The 23,064-nt window shown below is 39.0% G+C and overlaps 2 protein-coding genes across 2 annotated transcripts; one reads left to right on the forward strand and one right to left on the reverse strand.

Moving 5' to 3' along the window:
• Positions 1 to 1,306: 1,306 nt before the first annotated feature.
• On the reverse strand, positions 1,307 to 8,050 carry casr (calcium-sensing receptor). The gene is made up of 6 exons (XM_041801422.1): positions 7,866 to 8,050; positions 7,452 to 7,758; positions 5,983 to 6,822; positions 5,661 to 5,891; positions 2,519 to 2,642; positions 1,307 to 2,436 (listed from the first exon to the last, which is right to left on the reverse strand). Exons 1-6 carry the CDS (start codon positions 8,048 to 8,050, stop codon positions 1,307 to 1,309), a joined length of 2,817 nt encoding a protein of 938 aa, XP_041657356.1.
• A 6,910-nt stretch (positions 8,051 to 14,960) lies between these two features.
• Positions 14,961 to 22,878, forward strand: zgc:175280 (cationic amino acid transporter 2 family protein). Its single transcript, XM_041800874.1, is given in 11 exon segments — positions 14,961 to 15,330; positions 18,128 to 18,283; positions 18,391 to 18,556; positions 18,717 to 18,850; positions 18,947 to 19,169; positions 19,393 to 19,529; positions 19,631 to 19,733; positions 21,594 to 21,727; positions 21,822 to 21,988; positions 22,533 to 22,641; positions 22,736 to 22,878. Coding segments are annotated over 11 exon segments (1,842 nt in total).
• Positions 22,879 to 23,064: the final 186 nt, after the last annotated feature.

Below are 23,064 nucleotides of genomic sequence, written 5' to 3' on the forward strand. Positions count from 1 at the left end.
GTTTGCCTGCAATGACTGGTAATCAAAAACAATTAGTAATCAATATTTGATGCCCATGACTTCTGTATTTGTTGCTGTGGTGTCAAAACAGGCTTTTTGTTTCTGCTAGTATCATGAGTTTAAAATGTTATGACAGCTGTTGTGGATAGATGGGTTTACTGATTTAATTGTATCTCAAAGTCAGCCCATAAGGGTAGATAAAGGGGAGCGCTTTCTGGGGCCCAGCCAAAACTGGGACCCATGGGGGGTCAGCAGAATCATGGTCCATTGTAAAGTTAATATAATAACAACAACTATATTTTATTCTTAACATGAATAATAACCACTTATCAAATCAAAAATGACTTATTATTTATTTATTTATTCATTCATTTATTTATGCTGTGGTACAATAAAGGCTTTTTTTTTTTAAAGTAAACCCCTTTTCTTAAAACAGAATTAACTTTTTATTGGTAATGTTGACAACTTGTATGGGCACACTGAACTAAATGATAAGGAAAGTACTGTCAGAGCTAAGAAGTGTAAAAGAGAGATGGTTGAAATGGGAAAAAGGCTGTAAAATGGGTCAAATAGGTAAAGAGTGAGACAAATTAGATAAAAGTGGCCAAAAAAGACACAATATTAGGAGAGAAGTGCCAATAAAAGGTTAAAGTGGGGAAAAAAAATTGGCAAAAATGGGTAAAATGTTACAACATGGTTTGATGCTGGAATAAAAGGCAAAAAGCAGCACAAATTGTTTAAAAATGGCAAAAATGGGCCAAAAGTGGTGAAACAGGTAAAAAAAAAAGAAAAAGTAGCACGAATGAATAATTCACTCAGAACCCAATAATAGTTTAACACACTTTACAGATCCAAAATGAGGTTACTGTTAGCCAGGATGCTAGCTCCAATGACGCTGATCCAACACACTTCCATTAATATCATCGGTGAATCACATCTGGGGAGGGCCCATTCTCTGGTTTGTCAGGGGTCCTGCCAAATCTGTGGGCAGGTCTGGCTATCATTAAAGGAAAAAACACAACTTCAGTACATTGTTCCTAACATTTTTTATTGTACAAAATTTGGTGTTGTTATTAACAGTGTTTGAATACATCTGTTCAAAATGATAAGAGTAACAGGGTTTTATTGTAGAATATTGTGTAGGCTTGGCTGACAGTGTTTTCCTTCAAGAGAAATTACACCTTTCTGAACAAATGTCAAGAAAATGAGAAAAGAAAATGCAAAGTTTAATGCCTACTTCAAAATAAAGTCCAAAATAGACATTTCTAAAGGGATAGATACATTTAAAAGATCCACTTCTATGTTTTCACATCAGAGAGCTTCTCCTCGACTCCTCAAAGCTCAAAGACAGAGTCACTGTTCCACTGCCAAAGCTCACTCTGGGCTTGTGCTTTCCAGGGTCACAATCATTGCCATTGGTCTTCAGGCTGATGGACGAGGACGGAGATGAGGTAGAGGACCCTCCGATGCTGCTGGACTTCTTCCTTGCAGCTGAGTTGTGTTTCAGCGTTGCTTTTGCAGCCACTTTGAAAGCATGGGCTGCGGTGCTGCAACGGACTTCCTCGATGGTGTTCCTGCACGGTTTGAAGAGGATGATGTAGACTTTATTGAAGAAGATGCAAGCCAGCATCCCAAAACTAGAAGCCAGGATAGCAATGACCTCCACGGCTGAAACAAACTTGCCGTAAGTACTGAAGTATGCAGGAATAAAAGAGATCCAAACAATAAAGAAGATGAGCATGCTGAAGGTGATGAACTTGGCCTCTGTGAAGTTTTCTGGAAGTTTGCGTGACTTGAAAGCAAAAAAGAAACATATTGCAGCAAGGAGGCAGGTGTACCCAATGAGAAAGCCAAGAGCCATCACAGAACCTTCATTACAAGTGATGAAAATGATCTCATCAATGTCGTGGTTCTTGTAGCTTGAAGGAGGGGCGTTGTACAGCCAGACCACACATATCATGACTTGGACAAACGTGCACAGAAACACCAGCAGAAACTGCAGGTTTAACCCCCACCATTTACGATGGAGGCTTGTAGGGATCTTGGCTTCGAATACCAAAAGAACTCTGTTAGTTTTCACCAGGATGCAGGAGATACAGAGGACAAAACTGATCCCAAAGGCAGGCTGTCGCAAACGGCACGTCCAATCCTGGGGTTCTCCGATGAAGATGAGAGAGCTAGAGAAGCAACAGATGAGGGAGAAGAGAAGCACGTAGGACAGTTCCCGGTTTGTGGCCTTTACTATTGGAGTGTTACGAAACTTGACAAAGACTCCCATCACAAAGGCTGTCAGGACAACGCCGACTACCGCACATATGGCCAAAGCTATCCCAAATGGTTCTGTCCATGACAAGAACTCGATTTCCTTTAGAAAGCAGAACGTGTGATTCCCATTGGACCAGGAGTTATTCGGACACTTGTTGCAAACACTAGCATCTGAGTGAAACAAAAGCAGAAAAACAACATGAACCATGAGGAACAAATGATGACTTCAAATTGAATGTTTGCTTCTTGATACCTTTATGATTGCTGTACTCTCCATCTGAGCACTCAGTGCATTCAAAGCAGCATGTAGGCATGCTGTCTATGATCCCCTTTCTTGTACCAGGTTCACAGTCCTCACTGCAGTTAGAGAACGGCACCTATAGGATGTTAATGGACACAAAACTGCTGGTTAGAGAACTAATCCCCACTGCAAAATGCAGCATAGAGACTATTTTTAACAAACCTCATTTATCTTAAATGAGTTTTTTAGGTGTGAATTACTGAATTCAACCATCCATGTGTAGGAACCACATGTGCTCAGGTGTCTGAAGAGTTGTAACTCAGAAAAGTGTTTATGTTCGGGTCTGTTTGTGCTGTGTTTAGCATTTGCATCTTAGCTTAACTTTAGCTCCGCCGTCTCAACAGGTGAGATTTATGAGCTGCTGTAGTTTTTAATCGTTTTTCTCCAAAGCGTACAGAGGGGCAGACATTTCGAAAGTTATTGTTCCTTCACATAAAGTCCACATAGCTTTTTCCTGAGGTGCAGAACTGTAACTGAAAGACATTTAGGGGATGACTGGTGAAACACATTCAGCTACCTAGCGAGCACCTATGGCGAACGGAACTCTTATTTAAAGGTAAAATGACACCGCGGGTTGCATGAGATTAACATACACTGAGCCAGAGCATGGCAGAACAGGCTATGAAAAGAAGCAGCAGAACTACAGTTAACCACTAAAACCGGTCCAAAGATAGGTTCGTGCCACATTTTTACCGATCCAGGGCTCCACGGACCGATGCACTCGGACCGCTGACGTTAAGATCTGTTAACCGATCCATATCGGATTATCTTTACACTTTATAAACTTTTCAACATACAGCCAATCACAGAGTGCCACATCTTCATACTAATGTACAACCACTCATATCATATAACATCACAAGCAGACACTGGACCCCAAGCAGGGGGAGCTCACACCTGTAGTAGTCTTTGTAGTGCACATCTTGATTGAAGAAAGTTTTGAAAGTTTTAAATATCAGCATTATATCCCTGCAAACTATTTTATTATGCGTAAAACAGTTCCAAACCAACATCTCATCTGCAACAGAACTGAATTGTCTAATAACAGCAAATTCTGGTGGTGTAATTTAATAACGTGACCTGTTTACTGGTGATTTTCAACCAAATGAGAGTTGAAAACATAGAAGTACTGGTGAATGCCACTGTAGTTTCATTAAATTCATGTCTGGTGAGTATATTTTGACATCCTGATGCAAAACTAAACAAAGAAATACAATAACAGATACTGTATGTGCATAGGCATTAAGGCTTCATATGCTTTAAGATCACAGCCTGTGTACAGGGAAACGCCTATTTCCGTCCAGTTTCCCCACCTTTCTCTGGTTGTGAGCAGCCTCGAGGTGACTCGGCTCTTTTGCCAGAATCACTGACATTTGGGTAAAATTGGCAAATTCTGTTACGTTTCTTCCTGGCTCCAAAATACACCTGAAACATCATTATCTTCAAAAATGCATCGATGCCTTTAATATCAGCACCAGTACTTCAGAAATCTACTGTAGTAAGTGGTTGCATAATGCGCTATGCAACCACTTAGGTTGCATAATGGTCATGTGATTGCAAAAGATCAATACTGCCACTGAGCAGGAAGTATTGGCTCCAATAAATGGACTCTGGGTCTGTTGAAAGTGGAAATGCTTTTTGGGTTGTGGTCACTGAGGGCCATGTGCTATGTACATAAAAAGGATGCAAAATATTGGAGTTTTGCCAATATCTGATACGCTAATTTCAATTATTTTAACTGATATTGATATCAATACTGATACGGATATTTAAATGTAATTTAGACCTAAAACCTCAGCCCTTAAAACACACAAGTTAAAGTTTGAGGGTGAATAAATTACAAGTTTTAGCCCTTGAAACACACTCAAAGTGTAAGAAATTATGATGAATGAAGAAAAAAACTTCAGCTGACGTAGGTCTGTTGGTCCACCGTAAAACTCCACTACCTCTCTTGTTTGTAGGCAGATCTATATCGCCAAAATAACAGTCATAAGTAGCATGAAGTTTCATAACTGTCTATATGGATGTTTCCTTTTATATGCTGATATCTGATGATACCAATATAATGTGGATAATATCATGTATCCCTATTATGTGATGTAATTAGCAGAATCAGGGTGTCCTGGCCCATTTTTGATTGGCTGGCAAAAAATTCTTGAACTTATATGAAACATGTCCCTCAGAAAAGCATGAAGCTTGTGCTAGACCGTCTTAGTTTCAGCTCAAGGCAGTGCTGCCATACTAATACTGTGAACAAACGTTTTGGAAAGTTTTTATGCCATTTTTTTCAGGACTAAATTGAGACTACGCTATAAATTGTAAACATTTTGGCAACCAAAATAATAACGATATTTTGATTTATAATGCCCTTATGGATTACAGCAGCAAAAAGCAGCACTAATGATGTTCCAGGGGCGTACGCAGTGGTAGCCAGAAATCTGATTGGCCTCCCCAAAATCCTTAAAATGACTGGCTATTTGCCTTGTCAGCCATCAAATAGCCATTTAAGCAATCCCCAATTACTGAGTGTATCTTAACCTACATTAGATTGGTTTTACAAACTTTAATGTCAAGGTGAGGTATATGAAAGTGGCCCAACCATCCTTATATATTTCTGTATGTGGCCCCCAGTGGGAAACGTTTGGACACCCCTGGAATAAAGGCATCACTGGAAAGAGTGGTTTCCACACAGATAACTTGTTAATCACACATTTATCAACTAAGTGGGTGGTGCTTGGAAAAAAATGTACTGTGTTCAAAATTTTATGCATATTCCAAACCTCTCCAAATTTTTAAAATCAATGCATTTTTTATCAGTAAGTTTTAATTTTGGAGGCATGTGACGAATCATTTCTATGTCTTTGTAGATAAATCCTTGACCTGAACTGACTATGCAAATGCTTAAACACATCAGTATACTACTGGTTTTGCAAATCCAATATCTGCTCAGTCATAGTTAGCAACTAGCTAATGACAGCTGAGTCTTACGCAGAGCAAAGCCTGATTTTTTCAGACCTTGTGGAGACAGAGACGTGGCTTGACACTAATGGCTTAATACAGTGTCAAGTTACAGCTGGTTTTCTAAATGACTGACCTCTGAACTGTATCCATTCCACAGGATCTTTGTTTTGTCGATGAACAGTTTGGCCCCTCTCTTGGTGTGTATATTGTAGTACCCCACCTCCTCAAACACCACTGAGCCATCCTCGGTAGACCTGTGCCAGTTTATGAGGGTGTAGTTTGCTGCCAAGTCTGCATTCTCTCCAAAGTTTATCTTTTCACCCATACTGTTGGTGTAGTTCAGATGTCTGAGCTGCTTCAGGACCTGAGGGGAAATAACACAAATACTGGCTTGTTCATAACATAGGCAGATGGGTATTTAGCTGGTTAGTTTGGGTAAACATGCAACAGTTTACCTGCCATGCTTCCATTTTCTTTATATCTGCACAAGAATTGTTGGCAAAAAGTCCATGTCCAGGTGTGCAGGTGAGTATGTCCTGCAGGGCTTGTGCAATGGAATAAACTGCGACATAGACATTGTAGGAGATACGAAGATGGGTGTGGTCCAGGTAGGGCGTCTCAACACTTGTGATGTCTTCCTCTCCAGTGCACAAAGGCCTGAATGTTGTGCTTCCATTCTCAGATTCCTGCAGTCTGGGGCTGTCCTCCAGGTAACAGTTAAAGGTTTCTTCCCAGAACTCTCTGACAAACTCATTATGGCTGTCCTTCTTAGGTTGGACTTGTTGTAGGAAATCTCTAAAACCAGGTATGTGCCCTGCCTTTAGAGCAAAGCCAATAGTCCCAGCAACAACATCAAGATACTCAGGTCTAGCAATAAGAGAGGAGCTTGCCCAGGCTTCACTTGCTAACCAGATACGATCTGTGATGTTTCTTTTGACCATCTCTTTAATCAAAGGTTCAATATCTGGTCCGCTAGCAAACACAACAATGACTTTAGCTGATGAGTTCTCGATCCTGTCTGCCATAGCCTGGATTTCATGTTCTTCAAAGTACTGGGAAATGAGTTCATTGAGATGAATGCAGATGTCTCGTTCCTCCATCTCCTTCTCAAACTTTTCAATCCCTGGTCGCCCGTAGTCGTCGTCTGAGGCCACAGCAATGACCCAGTTCCACTGGAAGTACTCAATGATGTCTGCCATGGCTGTGGCCTGGAACTCGTCTGTGGGAATGGTTCTCATGAAGGATTTGTACTGATTCTTGTTGCTCAGTAGGCGGCTAGAAGACGCATAGCTGATCTGAAACAGAAAAGACTCCCAGTGATTTTAGGTTTTACTTTTTTATTATCTTCAGTTAGCATCAAAGGAATCAATGCATCAGATTATAGATATTCTGCATATTTTACAACTTCCTATGAAGCAATATGTATTGTATCAGATCATATCAAATGGTATAATTTGCTTTCCAGGGTGCACAATGTACTGTATCATATCACATGTACCATTTCATACCCCTTTATATTGTCTCATATCATATTAACAAACATGTTTTACTGTGGATGGCAAAATGCAATTTATAGAGCAAAATGTATGTCATCATATTAAAACATATAAAAGTGTATTGTTTGCACACTGGACTACTAAATTATATCATATTTTATCATAATGAATCCAGGAGAGTATTATATCCTATTGTATCCCATTGTATTGTGTATTATGGAATCCAGGTACCAACATTTATGTGTTGTATTGTATCATATCGTATTGCATCACACGTTGTACTGCATCACACAGCATCGTATCGTATTGCATTGTGCTGTATCACATTCACATATCACATTGCTTGAGGGTCAAAACTGGGGTTTGATTTTGTCATATTGAATCTTATTGGTATGTATGTTTTTGTTGTCGTAAATGTCGTGACCTACCTGAGGAATGTAAAAAAGTCCTAGTAAGTTTGCAACAGCTGTTGAGACTGCAGATCCAGCAGCTCCTACCACTGCAATGGTTGCTGGGATGTGATCAGTGCAGTTGCAGAACTCGTCTAAATTTAAAGAATCAATCTTATTTTGGGCCACAAAACTAAGAGTTGCTTCCAAGGCTTTGGACACTGTGTTGCACGTGTCGAAGATCCTGTAGCCCAGAGTGATGTTGGGAAGGAGAGTGCTGCTGTTGTTTATTTCATCAATGGCAAAAATCATGGCCTGGAGCCAACGGAAACCACGAAAGTTGAACCTGTAAAAGCAGATAAGGAAAGGGTTTACATGTGCTGAGCACATTTGCTTGAACGGCTCATTTGAGGATCTTAGTTTTCCTAAATGTAGAGCAGTATGAAACTTTACCTGACACACTGTGTCGATTCAGGTCGGGCTGCGAGGTCCTGGTCTTTGGATGCAACACCAAAGTGTATGGGGAAAAGACCTCCAAGCAGAATATCACCAGTCATCTGAGCTCTCTGGTGGGGTCCATAGGTTGAAGTCACATAACTGGACCCCAGCAGTGTCAGATAGTACAGAACTAGTTTCATCTTTGTTTTCTTTCCAGTGGTTGGAGTTTGTTCTTCCAAGCGTGACACTGTTTGTAGTATTATCTCCTCCCATCAGCCTGGAAACTGGGCTGTTTAATGTCAGTCATTGTACAAATGTGAGTGTCAAACTGTGGGAAAAAAGACAAAAATATGAAGAAAGTACGTAACAGTATAGGTAGATAGATAAGACTCAACCAGTTAACTGAGCAAACTGGTGCCAACTGTGCCAATCCCCACATGACATCATGAGGGGAAAATCTGAGGATGGTTTAGCACACATTTTCTGAAAGCTGGGGGGGGGGGGCTAAAAAAGTGATTTTTGAATTTGTCCCTTTTGAACAATAACTTTGAAGTAAATTCCATTCTATAATTTACTCTATTCTATAATAAATGATATTTTTTTCTGTAATTATTATCATAATAAATTTGGACATTGCTTTGGCAATAAAACTGATGATGTTTCCCATGCCAATAAAGCCAACTGAATTCAACTGAATTCAACTGAACAGGTAGATCGATACTTTAATAATCACGAAATTCAATAAATTCAGTTTTGTTTAAAACTTGCGAAAATTTCCAGAAATAATCCAAGGGTTGGATGTGTCATAATGATGAGAATTTTTGATCTTTTTAGTGATCTGCATTGTTTCATTTAGCTCAGGAATAAGATCTGACTCTTTTGGCTCCCAAATGGCTCTTCACTTGGTGCCATTTTTGCTTGTAATAAATCAGCCAATTTTAGCAGTTTTGTCTTATGATTGATAGTGTGCATGTATTTTTTTTTAATTTCATTTCATCCTTTTTTCTTTTTTTATTTCATAATTATCTCACAGAATAATTTAATTCCTGAAAAATAGATAAGTTAACAAATAATATTGCATGATCAAGCAATAGTCCACAATGCATATTGCCTGTGGCGGAGCAGTCTGTTCAGTAACAACGAAAATGAAAAATAAAACTGGTGGGCCCCAGTCTTACTGCAGGTGGGCTGCAAGAAGTAACTAACAACATGTAAAACCATAAACATTATTTTCTAAATTGAAATTGCATTTTAACTTATGATTGACTCACATTTTTATCATTTATTTTCTCTGATGTCAGAATGATGTTGAATTAAGTGATGACACTGAGTTAGACATTTTTTAGTCTGCCTCCTGATTATAAGAATTTATCAGAGTTTTTGGAGACATTCACATTATTTAGAAAGAGTTTGTGGAGTCATCCAAAGAGATGAATGTTAGAAAAGAAAATTGAAGTGACTGTGGCGATGCCTGATTGAAACAAAATAAACTGGCCCATTTTGTTGTATTTGTGTCTTCACGAATGCTTTTTGTAGCATTATTGTCCCTGAAAACTAAGCAGTTGAGGTAAATAATCTGAGCTGGAGGATTTGGGGGGTGAGGGGCTGATGACATGGATGTCATTTGATTGCTAAATCTTCAGTCTTCCTGCATGTAAAGCAGCTGCTTCATACTCTAATCCAGTGGTTCTCAACTGGTTGGGCCTCAAGACCCACCATCAACTCAACGAGAAATTGTGACCCACATTTTGGATATTTTGTGACCAGTCAGACACATTTAATAAAAAATAGTATAGTTCTAATCTCATAGAGTTGAAAACATGAGACAAATCAAAAAGAAATGACAAAACAAGTATGTTATATCAGAGTTTTATGGACTTTTGGGCACATATTTCTTTCCAGTAACACATTTGCAGCCCACTGAAAAGGGCTTAGTGCCCACCTTTTGGGTTCCAGCCCACCAGCTGAGAACCACTGCTCTAATCATTGATAGTATGAATATGTCCACTAACACAGAGACAAAACAGTCCTTACAGTGAATGTCCTGTTGTGAGGGACACATGAGAAAGTAGTAACTCAGGAAAATGTTAGGGACAAACTGTTCAGAAATTCTGCTGAAAATGTCAATTGTAGTGAGTGAAAGCGCTGTGATAACATCAATCACTGCACACTCTTTTCATCTAAACAGCAATAAAGGGTATAAGAACAGTGTCATAGGCCAACATCACCTAAGGCTATTGTTACCACACTATTAAGAGCTCAGGTTTTTAAGTTTTTGGCTTCTGCCATTTTGTGACAAAATCTAGACCAGTTCTCTCTCCAGCTCCCCTCCCTTCAGCCAGTAAGATTTGTGTTAAACTGTAAAGTTGAATTGAAACACATTCCGGATTTACATGAGCTGAGCGTGAAGTCACACTCTGATGACCCTCCTTCCTGCAAATGCTCGGCCTCATGCTGTGGCCACTGAAGCCAGTCACCATGGAGAAAAGCCTGCTGCATGTGGATAATACTGCTGGAAAAATGCTGGAGCAGAGCTGAGATAATGAAGGGGGAATGGCTGGATGAGCCACTGTTTGCTGTGATAAAGACAACTTACACACATAAACCTCTAGTATTAATTTAAATACTTTTATCTATGTGTCAGATCGAAAAGACTCTCACTGTCTTGTGCTGCTGTTCATAACCTAAGTGCCCAAATCCTTTAGTAAATGTAATTTCTATGAAGAAAAAAGCCCAAATTAAGATTCACACAATTCTCATCATTAACAAGCTGGTAGAAAGCAGTATAAAATTAACAATGTTTGCCGCTGTATTTGCATAATTCATTTTAAGAGTTTGCCTTAATCAGAAAGAAAGCAGGTGCAGAGAGACATTTGATATTCCCAAAGTCGAGCAAGTAAAGCATCAGAGATGGACAAAAAATCTGCATCAAACTCACCGCATTAAGTCCTGAATGTGATTTAAATTCACCTCAAACTGTTATTTTTCAGGCCTTCGCAGGTCTTGGGGCCTTTTCCCAAAATATCCAGGGAGCTGAATGAATTCAGTGAACAACATCAGCTTCTGGACCTCTTTCTGCAGATGAATCATTAACAGAGAGAGGGTTAGTCCATTTCCTTCAGCTAATGAAGTCCTCACAGTTCACTCCTCCTAAGCTGCCGTCTAACGTGTTAGTAAATGTGCTAGAAAGGCAACTTTAATTCCCATGTATCTACAGCCAAAGAAATTTAATGATGTGATTTCATGGACAACAGCTAGAATGTGAGATAAAGGAGCAGGTCATGTGGTTATCAGTCTGGAGCTTATAAGTTTGTGTATTTTAAATTGTGCACCATGATAATTGTTTCCAATATAGCAAAATAATTTATTTTTTAAATTTGAAACCCCCCTTCAGCATATTACACACTAAGTCCATCTTATTTCATCAGCTACCAAGACTCCTAACAAGTTTGTCATTGCTTCTAACACCTAAAATAAGATTTACACTTTTTATGTCTGCATGTTTCCACTGCTTCCAGGAACCCTGTGGAATCAGTGGATTGCACCATAATGTTCCTCAAACACTTCGTTGTCTCGTCATGCTCTGATGAGTGCTTCATCAGTTTGTTGCCGAGCAGACTTCTGTAAGGAGAACTATTTCACTTTACAACTGTTGACTTTACTGCACCCCACCCAGACCAGCTCTGCGAGATCATCACATGGGATGTCCTAAAACACAAGTTCTCAACTGGTCTCGCCTCAGAACCCACCACTACCTCCTTGATGAGAAATCCCAACCCTGATTTCAGAGAATTTTTACCACCTCCAGTTTATTTAAGGAAACTTGTTTCTGTTTGGACCTTAAAATAACATAATTACAGCAGCCCTGGGAAGACATGAATGCATACATTTTGTTTCACCCCATTTTCTATGATCAAGTAAATTTTTGATGTATTCTCCAGATCTTAAGAAAGTAACACATTATAAGATAATGTGATAGGCCTAATTCAATAAATAAGTAAAAATCTGTATGACTCATTAACATGACAAAAAGTGATATGTTAAGTGATACCACTGTCTTAAAAAATTAAGGCCAAGCTGTTAGAACTTGAATATAGTGTTAGATTTTATTATTTGTCCCAAACGATGTCTTTATAGCTGGAAGGGTTGAATCATTTATAAAATCCTCACATGATTCTGAACCATTGACTGTATATTAGGATGGATGCCACTTCTCCATCGCTTGTTGTTGTACAAAAGTGAAGCCAAAGTGGTAGTGGCATGTTGCACTGGTGACATCAGCAGTTCTGACTCCCCACCTCTTCCATTAACAAAAAAAGTTTATTTAACTTACTGATAAAATGTCAAAGAGTCCTCAGGGCGGTACAGACCACAGCAGAGCAGATTCTTGTGTTTCAGGCAGGTATTTATAGTTACAGAAAACTCTATCACACTTGCTTCATTTTTTCAAAATATTCTATCCAAAGAAAACAGTGATGTGCTGTCTTGAAAATAAATCTTGTGGTGCACCTATAGCCCTGTGGTTATGCACAGAGGCTGTGGCCTTGGTTTGAATCTTGGCTGTGGCTCCTTTGCTGCATGGCATTCCCAACTCCCTCGCCCCAGTTTCTGACTCTATCTACTGTTGTGTCCAAAATAAATGCATAAAAAGTGCACTGACTAGAGAGTGGGCCATTTTGATTCAAGCCAAAGCAGTCATCAGGCATGGTTTGGAAATAAATGTTCTCTGTGGCCTTTCCTGTTGGACAGTGAATAGAAGCCATGGATAATCTAAGTCAGCTGTCAAATACCTTTTCCAACAACAGATCCCCTATGATGTTAACAGAGAAAACTCGGTTACTTTTCATATGACATAGTTCAATTTTATCCACATTTAAGCTTGTCTTCTATTAAAGTGATAAACAAAAAAAAAAAAACATAATTAGAGAATCTTCTCTTTAATCCTACTCTTTTTTAAGGTTTACAACAAACTCCAAAATTGTTAACAAGTAATAAATGGAGATTAGTTTATTATGTAACCTAATTCAGAACAAAAGTTGTGAAGAGTTCATTTTATTATTATTTTTGTTGTTGTTATCAGTACTATTATTATTTCTATCATTATTATCATTATTTTTATCATTATAACTATTGTTATCATCATTATCATTATCATTAGTATCAATGAAACACCAATATCAGACTAGAACAATGTTTGCAAGTATTAAACACATCTTCAACAGTCTGTTCTGAAAACTAAAAGTTAACTGGAAGCTAATTTACATCTAACTGTTAAGATCTACTTGTTATGTCTACAGGTTGGTGAGCCCTGATCTGAGTGAATCTACCTACCGAGCTACCTCTGCAGAAGCATCAGTGAACAACAGTCACAATAGGCTCATATAGCTAACATTACAGCTCAGTAACACATGCAGGCTGACACAGCTGTAGAATTCAAGCTTCAACTTTGACAAGAAAAACTGTTGGCTCCTTTGAAAACAAAACAAATTATTACTTGCATTGCTAAACTAATGTGTTATGCAACTTATTACAATAAATTTGAGTACACCAGTGTGTTGCTTTGTAACAAATTACTCCAAACACTGCTAAAGAACGAGACTTAGTTCACTTAAAATACATGGCTATTTCTGGTGTCTATTAGCCTGTATTGATTCTCTCTGCACCTCTTCAGTGGATGTTAAAGTCATAATGATCCTTACTCCCTGAAAAGCAGCAACAGTTCAATTACAATGTGGAAATTCTGCAAGTCCAATTTTAGGTGAAGTAAAATTCAAGAGTAGTCTAACATGTCACTGTTCATTACACAGGTCGTCTCTGATGGACAGGCCACTTAAAAAACATTGGGAGGTGAAATGTATACCCACATAACCCTATCTATCATGAAAAGGAGCATTTTTAACATTTTTTCTGACATTTCATGCAAGGTAGAATCTCAGCATTAAATAAATAAATGAAAATGAGTCGCCTCACTCAGTCACATCCTCTGAACATCCACGAAGGACCAAATAATTTATGTGACTGTTCGACATGTCCTCAAACAAATCATTCTGTTGCTCTCTTTTTCAGAAATGACACATACGTTTGAAATGTAACATAATGTGTCAAAAATGTCGAGCTGTGAGGAGTTCACAGTGAATGGATTTATCCTCACAGATAGTCTGGCTCAGATCAAAACACACACACAGACACGGCAGTGTTACCGCTGGAAAGGTAAGAGTGTTTCTCTTATAATGATGAGTTTAATGCAGGGTCTAAATCACTAATACAAGGAGCCAGTTTAGTTTTAAATGTTTGATCATTTTAAATGAAATAGAGATCACCACACTCTTTATTTAGTCAGTAATGAGTTATTGATACAATGAGTGAACAGTTGAATAAACATCATTTGATTTTTTTTTAATTTTCCTGTCAAAATATCTCTCAAATTTGTGCAAATTGCTTCAAATATTTGGTGTGGAAAAACAAAGCTGTTTCTGCAGTTTGCTGTTGTTCCTCCTATCTTACACCTATGCTGCAGCAGGAGTGAGAGACATCTGAATATACAAAAATAATCAGTCATCTCTCACATGCTCTTGTTTGCTTTATTAGGTCACAGAGAAGCATCTGCTTTAATTTCATTGTGTTTCATAACCAGACATAAGCTCACAGGAACTTTAATGAAGACAGATGATATTTCTGTAAATGCAGCTGATGCAATATGATGTAAAAGCTTTTCCAACTAAGATAAAGGCTGCCAGCATGGCAGGAACTTTACAGCACTAATATTCAAATCTTGCTTGAAAAATGCAATCCTTTTTCACTGTGTATATCTGTCACACTTGTGCAATGTGACAATTTCTGGCTACTGCAACATATATTTGTATCAGCTCACCTTGAGTTGTGCTTTGCTTTAGAGAAATGAACATAAATGTTAACTTTACTTAACAAGAGAATGTGCTATTTTTGTTATACTTAAAGTGACAGATTTGCTCTTGTCCAGTTACAGTCTACTGAGACTTTAACTGCACTAAAACATCCTGAAAGTCTGGTTAATTTATGCATCACTCCTCAAATATACCATTCTCTATTTTACTGTTTCTCATATGAATACAACATGTCTTTATGAACAGGATGTCTGGTGCAAAGATCCTGCTCCTCCTGCAGAGTCTCTCCCGTAGAAAACCTCTGGAGCCTGAAGGAGAGGTGTCAAACTTTCGCCGATGTCTCACCACTCTGGACCTTGTGGCTCTGGGAGTGGGCAGCACGCTGGGCGCCGGTGTTTACGTGCTGTCAGGAGAAGTGGCCAGAACTGTAGCCGGGCCCAGCATCATCATCGCCTTCCTTATAGCGGCAGTGGCCTCCATCTTTGCAGGACTTTGTTATGCTGAATTTGGTGCTCGGGTTCCTAAGACTGGCTCTGCTTATCTCTACAGCTACGTGGCTGTGGGGGAGATATGGGCCTTTATCACCGGATGGAACCTGCTTCTGTCTTATGTGATAGGTACAGATATAGTGGATGTGTAATTGGCATCTTAGAGGGTTTGTATGAAGCTGTTGCATATTCTCAGATATGCATATGTTGTTATGGTGTTGGAAACATGAGCAAAGCTTCACATTAATGGCTGAACTTATGCCTGTGTAATGCCTGTGTCAGCAGTCTACTAGCTGCTCTAATAACCACATTTTACACAGATTTCTCTGTGTGGTTTTGGGACATAACGAAGTCACAGATCTTTTTATAGGGTCCTGCAGGAATGATGTATTTTTGTAGGCCAACCCAGAAGTTGGCATCACACAGGTTCCATCAACAAAAACCTGTTGGTTTCTTCCACAGGTTTTTTTTTATTATTATTGCTGAAAATAAGCTCTGTGGTGAAAAAGTTATGATACTTGCACCTTTTGTTCACCAAGCTAGCCACTTGTTAGCACCCACCTTTTATAAAATGTGAAAAGCTTTAAAATTCATAGGTGGGCACCTTTTTGATGTATTTTAAATCATAAAAAAACTCTAAAATCTTTTAATCTTATGTCTAGCCCAGACTTTATTTCAGGCATTTAACTACAGACTCATTCAGAAATCCCATTGACTCCAAGATGATGGAACTAGAAGCGCTGCTAATTGCTTTACAGATTAAAGGACACATAACTGTATCAATATAAAGGTGATATGCAAAAGAACAAAGAAACAAGGACACATCATATTCTCAGAGTTTCAGACAGCTGTAACCTTGTAAAGCAGATGGATACGCCCATTTCCTTGTTTCTCACGGCGAATCCATCTTGTTAAGCTCCCATCTGAACTGTTTGGGCCCAGTTAGAAAGTGACAGGACCAATCAGCGACGACGGGCAGTATTTTCAGGCACAGCAGAGTCACGACGTTAGCAAGCAGCAACAAGAGGCCGGTGCAATCATGGCAGAAGAGCTTAGTGTGGATGCTGCTAAAGCGTAAGTTTTATCAGAACTTGACAACATTTCTAAGTTAAAAGAAGAACAAAGAACAGCAGTGAGTTGTTTTCTTTAAAAAAAAACGACAAAAGTCAAGTATTTACATGTCAATAGTCACCCTGTTTCACGTTATTCCCTGTAGAGATGTGACAGAACGTTCATCCAATCACACTCCGAGTTTTTTTTTTTTTTCAAAGGCTCTGCTCTTTCCCAAACGCTGTCTGTGAGTGGTTTTCAAGATGGATGTATGAAACAAATCCATCTGGCGTGCCAAGTTACCCATCACCCATTATTAGCAAATATGACACGTTCTTCATAGAGAACTGCATAACGCAAACATTGGCGACTATAGACATTTCAGTACACGACTTTAATCGTTTATGAAATGAAAATAACTCAATGCTGTTCTTTGTTCTTCTTCTAACGAAGAAATGTCATCAAGTTTTGCTAAAACTGGTGCTTTAGCAGCATCCACGCAAATGCCTTAGGCCATAATTGCACCGGTCTTGTTGCTGCTTGCTTACGTCACACCTCTGCGGCCCCTCAACACTGATTGGTCCTGTCACTTTCTAGCCGGGCCCAAATGGTTCAGACAGGAGCTTTGCAAGATGGATTCGCCGGTGAGAAACACGGAAACGGGTGTATCCACCTGCTTGGATAGGTGATGGGTGAATTTCTGTAAAATGGATAAAAATTAAACCAATCCAAACGTTTTTTTGGAAACTCAATTTTTGGGGGATTTTCAGAAGCTGCTGGGAATTTAAAAGTGATACCTGATATTAATCAACATGTTTTTTCTCTCCATATGTCTGAATTTATTAATGTTCTGGGGGCTGGATCGGAAGATGTGGGGGCCTGATGTGGCCCTCGGGCCACCAGTTGATGATCACTGCCTTACTGTGAAAGTTTTCACATACATGAGGCTGAGATAAATGAAGTGTTTTTCTTTTTTTTTTTTAAGATTTGTTTTTGGGCATTTTTGTGCCTTTATTTGATAGATGAGTACAGTGGATAGAGTCGGAAACAGCGACGAGAGCGGGGGAGAGACATGCGGCAATGGGCCCCAGGCTGGACCCGAACCCGGGCCGCCCGCGCACATGGGGCGCGCTTTTAACCACTCGGCCACCTGCGCCCCGTGTTTTTCTTTTTGATAAACTTTGTAAGGCCAAATCTGCAGCTTCAGATTGAAATATATCAAGTTTAAAATGCATAATATGTCCACTTAAAGTCATGTTCAACAACTCCAATCTTCTTAAACTCTGTCTTTGCACACAGATGGTATATGTGATATAACAAAGTTGGTATATATTGTGTTACTTCAGCAATAATTGAGCTGTTTAAAAGTTTAACTGAAATTGTTCCGAGTCAAATTTCTCAAAGTCTGACTAACATACCCAGATAATGGGGTTGTGTATCGCTTTACTCTGGCTCGTATGCAACTCAGTCAACCCAAACTGGCTGAGGTGTTGTGTACATGGGCCATAGTGCTTTGACCTGGAAAGAGGAAAGCAAAAAATGCATCCAAGACAGCCAGGAGGAAGACAAGACAAAGGAGCAACACAATACAACGAAACGGGGGCACAGGGACAACTACCACTGCAGAGTCAGACATACTTCTTTGAATTAATTGATTCTCCCTTGGTGCTTGTATAGTAGGACACTGATAGCCGTACAACTGAATGGCTAAATCCAGCTTTGACTGTGGCTAACTGTGCATGTAAACCTGCTGACTCTTTCGATTAAACCTTAAATTGTAGGCTTTTGTATACATGGTTATCTTAATCATGGACCTGGTGTGAGTTCCTCTGCATATGTTCATGTTGTATCCTCCTTTTTATCTTTTTTTTTTAAGGGACATCAAGTGTTGCCCGAGCATGGAGTGGGACTTTTGATGATCTCATTGGAAATGTCATCGCCAACTCTCTGGGCAAACAGGCCTCCATGGATTTACCTGGTTTAGCTCCTTACCCAGACTTCTTTGCAGCTGGTCTTATAATGCTCCTGGCAGGTAGGTTTCAGTTGATGCATTAAATAATTTCTTATTGGGATTAAGAAGCTTAAGGTGAGTGTGTTTTGCATTTTTGTACTAACAAAGAGTTTGCATTTCCTTTCTAGGGATTCTTGCATTTGGTGTTAAAGAGTCAGCTATAGTAAATAAGATTTTTACAGCAGTCAACATCCTGGTGCTTCTGTTTGTAATTCTTGCTGGAGTCATTAAAGGGGACATCAACAACTGGTACATCAGTGAGGATGCTTTTGTAGATGGATATGAGTAAGTGGTGTGATTTTTCTAATTTACTTCATCATTAAATAAAAAATAAAAGCATTTTGATGCATCTAAGGACTAGGGTTTAAATAACTCTTTCTGGAATTCTTAATCATCAATAGTTTTTATTGATTTTGATTAAATGGCCAAGCATAAAAGTTATTTTTCTTTACAGAAACAGCACATTACTGAATGGAACCATCGCATTTGGCAGTGGAGGATTTTTCCCATTTGGTTTTGAGGGAACTTTAGCAGGAGCTGCAACTTGCTTTTATGCATTTGTTGGATTTGACTGCATCGCTACAACAGGTGAATAAATGTACACACAGGCTGCACTTAACAACACAGGGCAAGGTTGAAGACAATCAAGGTAGCATTGAATATAAGAATATTTCATTTTTTTAGGAGAGGAGGTTCAAAACCCTCAGAAGTCAATCCCACTCGGCATTGTGGCATCCCTTCTCATCTGCTTCTTGGCTTATTTTGGCGTCTCTGCTGCCCTGACTCTTATGATGCCGTACTATTTGCTCAGTGTTCACAGCCCACTGCCTGTGGCTTTTACGTACATCGGCTGGGGCCCTGCAAAGTATGCAGTAGCTGTGGGATCCCTGTGTGCTCTGTCAACAAGGTAAAGGAGGCACAGTGTGCCTTTTAGAAAGTCAAAGCAACATCACTTCACTCTGCCTGGATTTACCAGAGGTTCCCTTCATCTAATTGGCTAAATTTTAGAGATCAATTTAAAAAAAATGATGCTCTCAAAATTCACTATTTCTGATTTTATAAAAACAGAAGCATATAAACATAAATAACTAGGTGATTATTGAAGATTCATTTATGTTTCTACCCTACAGCCTACTAGGATCAATGTTCCCGATGCCACGTGTTCTCTTTGCCATGGCGAGGGACGGGCTTCTCTTCAGACCTCTCAGTAAAATGAGTGACAGGCAAAGTCCGGTCATAGCGACTCTGGCTTCAGGAGTAGTTGCAGGTGAATCAGCAGATATTAATCATAAACAGATCCACAGGATGTAGGTCCACCCTTATGTGTCTACAGATTAAGGGATTTCAGTCCTATTCTTGTCTTTGCAGCTGTCATGGCGTTGTTGTTTGACCTGAAGGCGCTGGTTGACATGATGTCAATAGGAACCCTTTTTGCCTACACACTGGTTGCCATATGTATTCTCATTTTACGGTAAGATTTTAAATAGTATGTAGAGCAGTAATGAAACATTTAGTATTATACCTGATATGTTTTTAAGGGAAAACATTCGTGTTTGATAATGATGCACAGATTCTGATACCAGTATCAAGTTTAAGTGGTACTGCAACAGATACCGATTTACACCTTGATGTTAGCCTCTCATTATTTAGGGAGAGGATGTCTGTGGCTGTGGGTATTTTAACAAAAATAAAGATGACAAAGAAGAGAGAGGAACATTAAAAGCTGCTATGATATTGACGTTTAAAGCAAATCATAACATGTCAAGTTTTCTATTTTTTATGTTGTATGGAGAAACCCTCTGAGCATGTTATCAGTTACAAAAAGACAACATGCTGTTGTAGTTTTTCATAAAGACCAGTTCAAAAGTGTAGCAGAGATCTTACTGAGGGTTGAAAATAATAATGACAGTCAGATGCATAAGTTTTAGGCATGTAGGGCACCAAGGATTTATCATGGGGCCTGGTATGCCACAACCCGGGGCAGGATAGGTTGGGGGCTGTCAGGGTCATCCTCAACATGTGTGGACACACGCATGTCACTCAGCAACCTAGGTCAAGCTTGACAGCATCTCTTTTGTCACACCCTTTTCATCCCTGGTTATATGCCCTGAGACCATTGGTGGTTTTAGTCTGCTTCTAGATCATGCCATGCTAAAAGTTTATACCATCAATTTGAAGGTTTAGAAATGGACACTAAACCCATTTCTCTACCCCATCCTAACGGTATGGCAGGTATTGCCTTGCTCTGATTGGATTTAGCATCGGGGAGTAATGTGGTTTGAGCCTTGAAAACACTCCTCTAAAACCAAACAAAAACTGAGACATTTATGAAGTGGTTATAGGGGACTCCAGGAACAGCAGATGTAGATTAGCTACGTAGCTAACTCTAACCTAATAGTTGTGCTGGGTATGGCTCCTGTCAAATAAACTAAAATAAGGGCAGTGGTAGAAAAAGTACTAGAGTATTGTACTCAAGTAAAAGTAAAGTTGCTTTGGATAAAATCAGAGGTAGAACATAACTAATTACATTTGCTCAAGTTATTGTAATTAGGTTGCTTTTTGTGTACTTTTCAACACCGCTACTTTTACTAAGGGAAATATTGTATTTCACTGCATTTTGAAAAGCATTGAGTACAAAAATTTAGCACTAAAATCCAAAACGAAGAGGTTCTAGCCTTCTTCCAACAAGAAAATGACCAGAAGTTTGACTTTCACAGCACATGATGGTCAGTAGTGAGTGTGTCGGTCGCGAACGAGCCGGCTCTATGGCTCTTTAGTGTGAACGATGGGAGCCAGCACACAGTTGGGCCTAAAAGTTGTTCACAGTTCTGTTTAATGACACATAAAACTGTGAGAAAAGTAATTCTGAATGACAGTGTAGGTAGCAGCCTTTTCATCAAGGCTCCCATTTAGACTAAAACAGACAGCAGCAGATTTAACAGTTACAAATATAAAACCATAGGAACTATTTCAAACACAGATCAATTAACTCATGTTCACAGATATAATACTGTAATACAACGATATCAATACCTGTGTCAATACCACAAAAACAAACATAGAAGTACCAGGCACTCATTTCTTGATTTTGATTTACAAAATTGTAAGCAGATTCCTGCTCCTCCTCCTTTACTTTTTGATTTTAGGGATCATTAAAACAACAGAGATGAACCATCTGAAAAAAAAAGTGGTATTACTGAGTATTAAAGTAAATATCAAAGTATTGAACATTTTGACAGCCTTATTTATATCGTACAAAATTTGGATGATGAACATTTTCATGTAAAGCCAACACAATTATTGAACCTGTTATTTACGATTCCTTTTACAGGTATCAAGCAGATCTCAGTGACGACTCTAGTTTCAGCAAAATGGAGCCCTTTACAATATCAGGACTTTTACGCTCACCTTCACAAGCAACCCCTAGGACATCAAAAAACGTGTCTGTTTTGTCTGTTTTTATCAGTAAGTCATCAACTAATCTATATTCTTAAATACGATACTGCGTGATTATTACTATTTTTTAAAATCATCTTAAATCTAACATTTTGTTCTTCAGTCTTTTCAGCCGTCATCCTGAGCCTCATCATATCAGGGGCAGCAGACTCCCTTCATGCCCTCGAGTGGTGGAGTTTAGTCTGTGTCTCTGTATTTGCTCTGATGTTGGCCCTCATCACCATGATCATCTGGAGACAACCACAGAATACAGCCAAAGCTGCTTTCATGGTATACCTCATTTATCTGTCTATCCAAAGCATGAAATGATGTTTGATATTAGTTAAGCTAGCATCATTACTGAAATGAATACATTTTAAGCTGTTTACACTTTGCATCAATATCCATTCTGATTGATCTAATTGCACACAGAAAGCACTTAAGAATGGGTGTTTACACTTTGCATTAGCACTTTATCTCCATTGGGTATTTAAAATCTGAACTCACTTTCCTTCCTCAAATGCACATGTTGGTTTGAAAAGACTGCATGCATCATCATTTACACCCAGAGGGAGGCAGCATTGTTCCCCCAGATGAGGGGACAGTCCTCAGTGCTTTCTGGGATACATGAGTGTGTATGCTACCAAACTAATATGGATGAAAGCAGCCCAGACCACCTCCATATGTGGTCTTAGTTGTTATGCGATGGCACAGGATGGATGCTGATGCAAAGTATAAACAGTATCTTAGGTGTATCTCTGCATGGAAATATCTGCAAGTAACATTTCTTTATGCAAGTGAGTATTGTCATAATATCTATTATCATATTACACAGGTTCCTTTTGTGCCATTGCTTCCTATTTTCAGCACATTTGTCAACATCTACTTAATGGTTCAGCTCGGATCAGACACATGGATCCGCTACGCTGTGTGGATGGCAGTAGGTATGTAAAAAGTTCCCCTTTAAAATATGTATTTATTTTCCGTTTAAATTATGTAATGTAAGCATTACCTTATTTGTTTTAACTCTTTTTAAAGGTTTAATCATCTACTTCAGTTATGGTGTTCAGCACAGTGTGCAGAAACAAAGGCTTCAACATTCAAACAACCAAGTCAGTATTCACAGCATCACCACCACCATGGAGGAAAACTCTGAACCTGGACAGGATTCTTATGGTTAGACATTACAGAAGCAGCTCCAGACCACTATCTCGTGTTTGTTTATGATGTGTTTTGTCATTTTGCTGTGTTAGTTACACACATGGTATGTCAGAAATTAGATTGTGTAAAGAACAGAGCAAAATTCTGTGACAAAGCACAATTACTTATGAAAATCTTTCTGGTAAAGTCTTTATCCAAAGGCCACA

The sequence above is a fragment of the Cheilinus undulatus genome, linkage group 12, assembly GCF_018320785.1.
Source record: "Cheilinus undulatus linkage group 12, ASM1832078v1, whole genome shotgun sequence".
Taxonomy (NCBI): Eukaryota; Metazoa; Chordata; class Actinopteri; order Labriformes; family Labridae; genus Cheilinus; species Cheilinus undulatus.